A 12,221-nucleotide genomic window follows, 5' to 3' on the forward strand; every position below is an offset into this window, starting at 1 on the left:
TCCTGACTCTGGGCCTGGTGTTGTATCCACTTCACCACCTAGGAACAAACTGCATTGTTAGAAGTACCTGCTCCACATTACAGCTGTGCCAGAACACAAACTCAATCCCAGGTGTTCTAACTGCTAATCAGTGTTCTTGCCATTATACTGCATGGTCACCCATGTTCTTCTGCTAAGATGGAATTCCCCAGAGAATTTCCAGCCAATATAATGCAATGTCTCTTTGAGATTCATGTAATTACTCATATTTTCCTTTTAGATTGGAAGGGGAAGAAAAAATGGACTGGTATCACTGTAGCCATATCATAAAGGAGGCTTATGTGGACTATACATCTACTACTAGCAAAGAGACTCTCCGTCTTACAGAAACCAGAACAAGCCCATCACAGATGGAGAAGACTATCTCTGATATGCTTGATGATGCAAAAGAGATTGTGACTAAGCTCAATGCCAAAAGTAAGTGAACATTGCTTTAATTGGAAGTGACCCTGATGTACTTAATAGAGTCTCTTGAAAGAGGACATAGTCCTGTTGCTGGCATGTTTTAAATTGACCAAGTAAGATAGTACTGTCTGTGTGAATTTGGATTTGACAAAGTTTGCTTACTAATTACAGCAAAACTCCCTCTTGTTGGCCAGGAATGAAGTGACATTAAAATATCACATTAAATAACCAGAATCTCAGAGCTTTGACCCAGAATTAGTTGAGAGCTCCAATTACTTCCAAAGTTGGGCCAAAACAGCTGTCTTGGTGTTTGGAAACCAAAATCTTCCCCCCTAACACACATCCCAAAGTTGATATAGCTTAGGAGCCCTGCTGTCTGGAAAATGGGAGCATCAATCTCTAAGTACTAGACCTAGATCATATAAATATGTCATAATAAAACAAAATATCAGGTTTCCTTCTGTTGGCAATATGGATGCAGTGTTCTTCCCAACAAGATGACTATGATGCGCAGACTTTCACATGGGCCTTTAAGACCTTTTATTGTGTTTGTAGGAGGCCTAAGGCTGGATGGAGAATAGATCACAGTATCTGGAAGGGGCTGGAGAGATCATCTCATCTAGCCCCTCCCTTTGACAAATGAATTACCTGAGTCCAGAGCAAGGGAAGGTACTTCTCCAAGGTCACACAGGCAGTAAGGAATAGAGCAGGATTTGAGCCCAATCCCTCTGACTTCAAATTCAATGCCCTTTCTATTAGGGCATGCTACCTTAGAATACCTATTTGTATTTGTACCAATCAGAAGAAAGTAAAGAATGGATGCCTTAAAGAATAGCATGGAGTTGAGATCCTGAATATAGAATTATTGCTATAAATCACCTTAACAGGTTAGACTTATTAAACATCTATAGGTAAGATTTCAGAATAATCAACCTCTGAGTTCAACAGTCATTTCTTGTGAAATAGAAACTTCCCTTGACTTGATCTTCTTTGTTTTTTTAAAGGCAGAATGAAAAATTAGAGGTGGTTTAATTGCTCTTATCCCAAAGACTTGTCACTACTGGTACTAGTTTACCTTATTGGAGGCTATTCCCATCAACACCTTCTAGATTTTAATCAATAATGCTTTTATTTTCAGCTTCAAGTGAGCCTATTAGGCAAGAGAGAATGGGCGGACCACAAGTATCAAAGGAGGTAATTTTTACAGTTTGAGCTAATTCTGAATCTGCTATGAAAACAATCCAGTCTTGGGTCTAATGTCTCAATTGTCTGGGTTTATAGCATCCTATTAGGACTTGGCACTGAGTTCATTATAATAAAGAAGGAATTAGTCTGTGTGTTAAACGTAGTTCATAATGGCCTTATATAGGCTTTCTAGTACCTATCACCCTTTAAAAATTTTTAAACCATATCGTTTGAAATTTGAGGCTGAATTCAAGATCTAACCCTGGTAGACTGAAGAAGGGCTCTACACAAATTCTTTTTTTTTTTTAAGTGTGTATTTAAAAGGGAATTAACTTAAATATATTAATGGTGTCTACACTAATCAAAGGTCACAACCAAAGAGGGCAGAGTAAAGAGCCTGTGAAAAGATTATGCAAAAAAGAATGAATAAATACCAAAGCAAACAGATAAAAAGAGTAAACTTGAACCTGGTATAAAATCTAGAGCGAGCCACTAATAAGTAAAATTTTTGACTAATTAAAAGGAAAGCTTATCAGCAAGGTAAATCTGGGTAATATAGATAAAATATCAAATTTTTTAATCTACTACAGAGGGAAATCCATACCCCTCTCCTCAGTACTAATTGATCACAACATTCAAATTGATTTTGGGGAGGGCCTTGGAGAGAACGGAATTAGCATTTATGAAGCACCTACTATGTGCCAGGTGCTTTTAAAAATACTTCATTTGATCCTCACAAAAAAACCTCTGAGGTAGGTGCTGTTTTTCATCCTCATTTTACAGTTGAGGAAACTGAGGCAGACATTATGACCTGCCAGGAATCACACAGCTAGTAAATATCTAAGGTCAGATTTGAGCTCCCGTCTTCAGTCTCCAGGCCCAAAGTCCCCCAGATGCATCTATTAGGAAGGTAATAAAGTAAAAGCAAAGGCAACCTCAAGATCATCAGTTTCTTGCCCCTAAGTATGGGAAGGTTTCTTCAAAAGGACTGTGATGCCTTGTACCTGTCCCTTTATCAGCCATTTGCTTCATATAGCAGGACATACCCAAACCTCAGTTCCACAAGGAGTTGTTGCAACAAACTTTGTGAGCCTTGAATCCCAGACTGACACACCTTATGTGGAGCCAGCTCTATTCATCCACCCCGAACCTATTCTTCTGCTCTCCCTTGCCCCCTGAATACCATATTTCTCCACCACGACCAAAACCATGTTTTCATAATTATTGGTTTCCCTTGGTTTGTCTTTTTTTGGCTAGCGTCTACTTCCACACTTAATTATCTAACCTGAACTTTTTTTTTTTTTACCTATAATTAGACTCTTATCTAGTGCCCGTCTCAGAACTATATATATGCGTCTATTCCTTCATTCTCTAAATGGGTAGTTCCAAAGAACTTCCTGTTCTAACATTTTTTTTTTTTTTTTGCCACTGAACCTTGAGCCTTCATGTTAAACCTCAAAATACAAACAAAATGCATATATGAACACAAATTCTAAGTAGTGTTAAATAAGAGAAGGCTCTGAAATTACTGGAAGAAACTTGAAACTGCTAAATATTTATAAGGGTAAACTGGATTCTTTTCTATTCTACCTTGTCTAATTGAAACTCAAAAAAGAGTTAACATAAGTGCCTACTATATGGAAAGACCATTACTAGAGGCACAAAGGTGGGAACATTTCCTGACCTCTTTTCAGGTAGATCTTGTCAGCACTTTTGAATTCTATGAATTATTGGAAGGCTCTCCTAACCTTTAAAACAGGTTAAAATTTCCCCAAGTAGGTCACAAGCATCAAAAAAATTGAGATAACAGAACATGTAACCTAGTAGACCCCAAAATCTAGTTTGGTTGAAACCTAGTGCATACTAGTATACATTTGAGGATATGAAAAAGCTAGAAAGGATGGTACCAAAAGATGTTAAGAGCCTAAGGCATTATAAATTTTTTCTTTCTAGAAACCACCTTCATCTAAAGAGATCATAATTGACAAAGCTCAGCTATCAAAAGAAACTGATTTATTAATAAATGCCATGAAGAGTGACTCCAGCAAGGATGATGCCACAAGCATCAGTACTGATACCACAAGATCTGTGTCTGATGAAGAGAAAATCTTGTCTGAAATCCAAGAGGAGAAACAAACACTAGAAGAATTAAAAGCGACTATGGACAAATACCTCCCAATCTCAAAGGACGTGGGTCAGTGACTATCAGGCTACATACAATTCCTCTCATCTTCTCTCTTATTCAGTACTGCATTTGAGTGTAAAATAGTCTGGCTAATTCCTGATTAGACTGTGGTCAGAATGTACCCTATGATTTAGTCATCTACCTTCTTTTAAATGTAAAGTTGCTACTAATCACTTGCACATAAGCTTATCTTTAAGAGTACCACAGTCTTATAGCTGTTACATATTTAGTCCTCAATAAGAATCTGATGCTGCTTTATGATTTCTGATGCCTTGGTTTAAGGAAAATGGAATGTCCTTATCGATTTGGTCATGTAGCATAGATTAGCTTTTCTCACAACAAGCAAAGGGAATATCCTATGGATTATCAAAGTCTCTAAGACTGGATCACTATTAGTCCTTAACCCCTCTTAGTTCTAATGCTTTCCCTCTGTTGATTATGTCCTGACTTGGCATATATTTGTTTGCATGTTATCTCCCCCATTAGATTGAGGGGAGGGACTGTCTTTTGCTGCCTCTTGTACCTCTGGCATAGTACCTGGCACATAGTAGGTACTTAGTAAATGTTTAAGTATGTTATTCTAATAGAATTATTTGTGGGTTTTTTTTAATTAAAATAGTTAATATGCAAGAATCTTTAGAGGAAGATGGAGATTATTTTAGAGAAGACTATCCAAGAGACAAAGGCTACTTCACCTCACTAACTTCTCTGACAAGCAACCTTCGGTCCCAGGCAGATAAGCATGCATTGGAAAACATCAGAGGTGCCAAGAACAACATCAGAAAGCTCTTGTGCCAGCTCTATGAAGGAATTGAACTGGTAGGATTTTCTATACTCTTTAAGCTTCTTATAAAACCAACCAGTCCTTCTTAATACATTTTTACAGAATCTAAGTTGGAAGGGACCTCAGAGGCCATTTTGACATAAAGTCATAGAGAGTCATCTAGTCTTCATATATAGCAATAATTTGACAGTGCCCCAACTTCTGTTTAATAACATAGTGAAGAAGAATCCATTAATTATTTCTCAAAGCAGGGCACTTTGAATATTGGTAAGTTGCCCCCATTCACTCCCTACACAATTCTTTATATACAACCTAAGTCTACTTTTGACTACAGCCTCTACATTCCCATCCCCCACCATTTCTAAAGCAGAAGCCTGTCATATCCTTTCTTGGGAACTTGCTGTCCTACTAGGATCGATGGATAAACAAACCGAAAAAAAAAAAAAAACCCTAGCCTCCAGTCCATGTTAGCTCATTCAAGTACTTTAAAGTCTTCCCTTCTCTAGAAAAAATATGTTCATCGGACATGGTCTTAAGGTCTCTCAACATTCTGAATGTTGTTTTGACTTCTATTATTTCTATGGTATCATTAAAATATTCCCAGAACCTATTATATTAGAAACATCTAGCTCTGGTCAGACTTTATGCCCTATGTTGGGGACACTGCCTCTCAATGCTTCCCAAGATTGTATAACTTTGACTGCTATTGACCTTATTCCTTAAGCCACACTGCCAGGTCTTTACCTTGCTAGAAATAGCAAGGTAGGCCAGGAGGTACACAGATGGCTGTATGTGTAGGTGATGGGGGATGTTAACTTGGGAGAAGCAAGCTTGCTTCTAGATTCCACTTAGCCATGTAGCCTTTCCATTATGGCAATTATTTTATTATGGCATGTATAAGAGGATGGCCTCCAACTATAGGAAAGGAATTATAAATTTCTGTCTCCTTAATAAGTCCAGCATACTTCAATTCTAAGGAACCTGTTACAAGGCAGACCTGTATCTTCAAGCTTTCCAAATGCTTTGTTCCAACAGGCTTATCAAAGCAAGCAAGGTTCTAAGGATCGGCAGAATTACTATAAGGCCCTATTTGAGATGTGGATCAAGTGGAGCCAATCTGAAAATGCAGATGGTGATACACAGGTATCTGACTTACAGGCACATGGAACATTAAAACTCTAATGACATAAGCATGAAACTATTTTCCAGGCATGTAAGTGATCTATCTTGTATAAAGGTAGGAATCCTAAGTTTGGGGGGATAGCAAATAGGTAGCTTGTCTGGAACTGAATATATTAAAAGGGGAGAAGGAAAGTAAAATATACCTAGAAAGGTAAATAGAAAAAGGATTATAAAAAATCCTAGGGGCAAGAGAACCAAGGAAAGTTCCCACGTAAGGATATGACAGACTTCTGCTTTAGGAAGATTACTTTGGTTGCCTTGTGGAAACTGATCAGAAAAAAAGATAGATGAGAAGCCAGGAATCTAGATGAGAAGCTGTCATAAGTCTGGGTAAGGCACCAACGGTCTAAACCAGGGTTGGAGTCATATGAGCAGAAGGAAGGGAACAGGTAGAAGCTGTGTAATCATTAAGACTCTACATTTGGATATGTGAGGGGTGGAGAGAATGAGGAAGCAGAGATAATGACAAGGCTGAAAACTGAAGGTAATTAGAAGAATGGTGTTGGCCTATATGTAAGCCCTGAAGCTATATATTTTTAATGGAGATAATGAGAATAGGTTAAGATGAATTGGTAGATAATATGGTATGCTCCTAACATACCATATTAAAAGTCTCTATCTTCAGGAAGTCTTGTATTATAGTGCCTTTTAAAATGCTATGTATAAAACTCAAGACCTTAAGGCACCTATATAGACCCTAGAGCTGACTTACCATACTAACTAGGGATAATTGTGTCCAAAAAATCACAGGAGACTAAGAAAATGGCACCATGCTTTTGGAGTTCAAGGTAAATCCATAATAATGAGACCTCAAAACTGCTAACAGCAACTTGGTTACCAATTACTTGTGCATTAACTACCCTAGTTCACTTTGAAACTTTCTGGATCCCTCAGAAGTTCTAGTGAACTTTCTATCTGAAGTATCAATGGACAAACAGTACATCTTTGCAGGTATACCTATGACTTACTTGAGGATAGCTACTCATGGCTTCTGTAGCCTTCAGAGGTACTATGTGTAGTATGTGAAAACAAACTGGCAAAAATTTAAGAAAAGTTTTAAGATTAATCGGGGAAGATTTAATGAAGGATAGGGACTTCTGCTAGACTTGAAAAAAAGATAAATCAAGAAGTGATAAAGAAAATATAATCCTCAGCATAGTGACTTGAAAGGTACAGAGATCTTTTAGTAGCATCCAGGCAGCTGGATTATGACTCTTCTAATCTGCTGGGAACTATTTTATGACTTGGGGGTGGAGGGGGGGTGGGGCATGGTTTGGAAAGGTGACTTTTACAATGTGCCTCTGGGGGAAGATTATCTTGCCTATTTGCTGTTGGGGGATGAGAAGGGAAAACTAGGGAGTGTCAGGTTTGGGAATAAGGGAAAATATTCTAGGGCTATGATTATCAAGGCTTTTGGGAAACTTCTCAGGCTTTTTTTCTTTTCTTTTTTTTTTTTTTGGTATCCTGCTGTATAGTATAAGAAGTTCTATCTAGGTGACTAGTCTTTAATATGCAGAAGAAATAACTATTAAATCAACCTTAGTCTGGTGTAGCTTGGTTACAAGGGTCATATGAATCTGGACTCTAGAAAGACAGGGCATTTAAAGGAAGCAGAGATTGGGGTAAGATTGAGGCAAGTAATCTCACTTGGGGAGGGGGAAGATCAATTGGAGGTCCAGAGAGGACAGGCAACAAGTAACTAGACAGGAAGGAGTGAACTTCAAAAGACAAGCTGTTTGTTGAGTTGCAGTAGTTGTAGCAGAAAGAGGGCGAAGAAGTACTATACCAGTTCTTCCTGAACCTGTATTGGGTGTTTGAGAAGAGGAGCAGTCATCCTTGGAGAAGGTATCAAGGAATGTAGCTTCAGAAGAAAGCTAGATTTCATTAATACTAGGACATGCTGAAGGAATATAAGGAAAAGACTTAGAATCAGAAGGTCACAGATAGAGCTGAAAAGAGTCTTGGGGACATCCCTTTCTTCTACCAAAGGAAGAAACTGGCCTTAGGAAGTTTTAATTTTCTAAGCTCCAAGTGGAGGCAGGATTCAAACTTGGGTCTTGTGACTCCTAAGTTATGTGATCTTGCTCCAAAACTACAAAAAAAGACCCTTGGGAGGAAAGAGGAAAACAGGGACAGAAAAGGCTTAGGGCTAAATTTATTTTAGATTATGAAGGGATATCCCAGATGTAAATCATCTTGGCTGATTCTGCACAAGTACAGGTTACCCACATCAGGTGGCTCCTATGAAGAGGCAGGAAGAGAGCCTCAAGAGAAGGACCTCTGATGTCCCCAGGATCCTCAGACACAGCCCAAAGCAGTTGAGGAAAATAGCAAATGGTAATAGGAAGGGAGACAAACAGGATGTCAACACTTGGGGCCCAGCACTCATTACATAATGGTAGTTCTAATTGTGAATAAGAACAGTACAGTAAGATGCCTTGGGCAGCTAGGTGGCACAGTGCATAGAGCATTGGCCCTGGAGTCAGGAAGACGAGTTCAGATTGGTACTAAGACACTTATTAGCCATGTGATCTTGTGTATTGTTAATGGAATGGGAAGATCTTTCTTGCCCATTAATAGGCCTATGTGACCTGCTTTGAGCCTGAGTAACATGGAGCCTGTAGTGCAAAGAACTTTGTTGAATGGGTGGAGCCCGAAGTGGGAGAGTGAAGTGGAGCTGAGAGAAAGAGGAGGTAGAGAGAGGCAGAGCATCTAGCCTGGGTAAGAGAGGGCCATTTTGCCTAAGGGAGCTTTGGGGAGACCTGATAGAAGACCTAGGGATGGCAGTGCTCCCTGCATTGGAAATATAAGTATCTTGGTTTCTTCTTTGAGGAAAATTTGTTATATTTTGTGATTCAACCCTTGAAATACATCTACATATTCATAGCAGTCACTGTGGGTACTGCGTTGGTGATATATTTGGTGTCACAAACAGGATGGCAAAATATAAAACCTACTTGGAGACAGGAAGGCTCTAGGGAAGGAAATGGGTATCCAGGATGGGAGGATTTACCTTATTCCTCCCTGGTAAGAGAATGTGCTAAAAGCACAGGACTTTGTGAAAACTGGGAACTGAGGCTGCAGAAGGGATAACCCAGAGATTTAGAAAGGTGTTTGAAAGGAATACCAATAGAACTGGGGAAAGAAATGGCAGGAGTGTGTAGAAGAAGATGGGCACTGTTAAGAAGTCATTGCATTATATGTAAAAGCAGAGACAAATTGCTGGAGGAAAAGGTGCATGAGAAACTTTCTATGCTACATCATTCAAACTTTCCTTTAGAAGAGCAAGCTAGAAAGTATCAGGTGGTGGGGGCGGGGGGGGAAACAGTGAGTTTAGCTCAGAAAAAGAAGAGAAAAGACTTCAAGAGGAAGGTGCATGCAACCCTTGTTAGTATCGGGACTGATTGGGACCCAGAAACATGGGAGGAAAATGAAACAAATTTAGATGAGGCTAAGACTGGGTACACATCCAATAATAAGAAGGAAGCAGGAGAACCAGGGAGGACATACAATGTTTAAGGAAGTAACTGAGGATTTTCCTCAGCAGGAGGTCACAGATATTTTAAGTCGACACACCCCCCCAAATGGGAGAATCACTAGTATTTTGTATGGTGAGAATCGGTGATGAGGGGGCCAAAGGGGTATGGATGGATAACATAGACTGTTTGAAATGTATAGGTATTAGAATCCTTTTGTACAACAAGCTCTAGGAACTGTCATTCAAGGAGGTAACAATGGAATTCATCTGTTAGCTTTGGCTGCAGAGGGATGCAGTAAGCAGTATCCCCCTGACTCTGTGGCCCAGTGCATGCAGACCTTTGTATTTGCTTAGAGACTGTAGGAGAAAGTTAAAGGAAGAGGTAATGAAAACAGCAATAATGGTCAGAGAGGCTGGTGGTTATCATAGCATTCCCTGAACGGTTCCTCATAGGAAATATAATAGTGAAGTCTGCTCCTCCTGCTTATAAACACCTAATGCTGACTCTACTCATTGGGGAAATAGGGTACCCTCTTTCACAGGTACTGGATAAGATTTCACAGTTAGGTGACTTAGGGGAATGGGGGAAAGATAAATTTCCTCAAGAGAAACAAATAGCCAGTGGATTCAAAGTCAGAATAGATTAACATGGTAAGAATTGTTTACTGCTTTATTAAGAGCAGAAATAGATTTTGGAAGAATATAGATTGTATTCCAACTAACAAACTACATAAGATATACCAAGAAAAGAGACTTTTGTACCTTATCCCAGGGGATTTGGGGTCCCATTTGTTGAAGGAGGGAATGATGGGGTACTTCTACTCAAGCCCCTGCCCTAAGATTGTTTTATGTGTTTTTTTTCTGTTATCCCTGTTATATTGTTGTGAAGTTCTATTGATACCAGTTGCCCCTGGACTCCCATTGACCTATATAATGGACACAAAAGATCTTGGGGCCAAATGTATTGTTATTGGGATGGGAAGATCCTTCTTGCCCATTAATAGGCCTATGTGACCTGCTTTGAGCCTGTGGTTGGAGGAGCTTGCTTGACAGGTAGAACATGAAGTAGGAGAGTGAAGTGGAGCTCAGAGAGGTAGAGAGAGACAGAGTAGGTAGCCTGGGTGAGAGAGGGCCATTTTGCCTAAAGGAAGTTGTGGGGAGACCTGATGGAGGGAAAACTTGGGGATGGTGGCCCTCCTTACATTGGTAATGTGTACCAACTTCTTTATTACCATGGTGGATTTGGCTTTCTGGCATATGAATAAATATCTTTGGTTTCTTCTTTGATGAAAAGAGTTTCTTATATTTTGTGATTCAACCCTGGAAATACATGTGCATATCCATAGCAGCCACTGTGGGTATTGCATTGATGTCATATCCTGGTCAAGATCAATTGCTTCTCCTTTCCCCTCCAAAAAATGACTTATCCTTTATGTAAAGGGGAAACTGGTAATAAAAATCAATTGAAGGTATAAGATATTGAAATAGTCTAGCTGATAAGTAACTGAAGCAGGATAAGAGTAGGGAGAATAGAGAGATTCTTGCAGTCAATGGATTATGGCAACTGATTTTTCCTTTTGCTGTTTGCTAATTTTTCACCAAAATGTGAAGATGATTTCTGAACTTGAGTGACTAGCAGCAAAGGTAGCCTAAGAAGTTCATATAGTTAGCAAAAACTTCAGAATTCATTTAAAGTACAAAGCATCTTCCCCACAATCCCATTGGGAGTAAAAGAGAAGGGGTTTAAATGGAGTCTTCCAGCTCCCAGTACAAGAATTAAAAGTAATTATTTCTCATTGCCTACTGGATATCTATGCACATATGTATGTATGTGTGTATGTATGTATGCATACCTGTATATACACACATAGCTTCAAAATCTGCACAAAAGCAATTGAGGAGGTGATAGCTAAATATATTAGGCCTTCTTTTTTTTTTTTTTTTTTTTGAGGTATCTAGCATTTGTGGTAAAATGAGCAGCAATTGCTTACTTACTAAGCTCTTTCTGTCCTCCCTTTTTCTTATAGCTCATGGAAATCCGAGCTCTGGCCATGTCCCATAGCATTGCTCTGAAATTGCAGTTTGCCTTCGTGGACCTCATGTCTAAAGTCCAAGATCTCCCAAGCAGCCTACAAGACAAGCTCCAACAGGCTTGTTATGACATGCAGGAACTTTATAACACTTTTTCACTAAGTAATAGGTTTGAAGATCTAAATAAGCATCATCTGATCCAGAGTCAGCTTAAGCTGGCCAAAGCCCAGGGAAGTATAGAAAAATTGTTCTTTTTCTTAGAAGGTAGTATTCCTTCTGATTGAGTTGTAAGACCACTTTGCCCCCACTGAATATCCCTTCCCCGAGGTAATAACACTCCCTAAACACAAAGCATCTTGAATTGTGATATGGCATCAGGCTGATGCTTTCAGATTCCTGGCAAGCAGTCTTCTGCTAATTTATAGTTAATAACTGCACTCTGTACACTTTTCAGATTATGCAAATAAAGTTGCATTGAAAATTAATTTATTCAGCCTTTGTGGGTTATTTGAATGAAAAATAGGTGATCACAGATTTGGAGCAGCTACGGATAGAGTGCAGGGCCAGGAGTCAGGAAGACACACATTCAAATATGATCTCAGACCCTCAACAAGGTTTTCCCACCTTTTGTCACTTTCTAATTAGGCACTGAGTCATGATGGTTGTGATGCCCTCTGGCTCTATAAAGAATATATATACTCTTGAGTTTAACATTTTGCTTTGGGGGCTCACTCATTGGCAGTGTTCTTTTGTTTTGACCAGATGAGACCTTGAATAGCCATTAAGGAGCCTCCTCACCCCTCCCTGCCATCCTAAGATGCTGGTGCTTCTCTCCCTGGTAACTATGTATTGGCTTGGTCAAACAGCTGGATCTGTCTGTTAATCTGTACTAATTTCTCAGACAAGAAGGCTTGTTTGATCTTTATTTCTCT

General features: G+C 39.3%; 1 protein-coding gene across 1 annotated transcript; it reads left to right on the top strand.

Annotated features, from left to right (window-relative positions):
• Positions 1-240: 240 nt before the first annotated feature.
• Positions 241-11,753, top strand: LOC138158939 (perilipin-3-like). Its single transcript, XM_069085295.1, has 6 exons — positions 241-456; positions 1,583-1,638; positions 3,583-3,823; positions 4,434-4,633; positions 5,634-5,741; positions 11,286-11,753. The coding sequence occupies exons 1-6, from the start codon at positions 279-281 to the stop codon at positions 11,571-11,573; spliced, it is 1,071 nt and encodes a 356-aa protein (XP_068941396.1). The 5' UTR covers positions 241-278; the 3' UTR covers positions 11,574-11,753.
• The last annotated feature ends 468 nt before the right edge of the window (positions 11,754-12,221 follow it).

The sequence above is a fragment of the Petaurus breviceps genome, unplaced genomic scaffold (genome assembly GCF_028583685.1).
Source record: "Petaurus breviceps papuanus isolate PSGF00001 unplaced genomic scaffold, PetGlider_PUasm1.0 175, whole genome shotgun sequence".
Taxonomy (NCBI): Eukaryota; Metazoa; Chordata; class Mammalia; order Diprotodontia; family Petauridae; genus Petaurus; species Petaurus breviceps.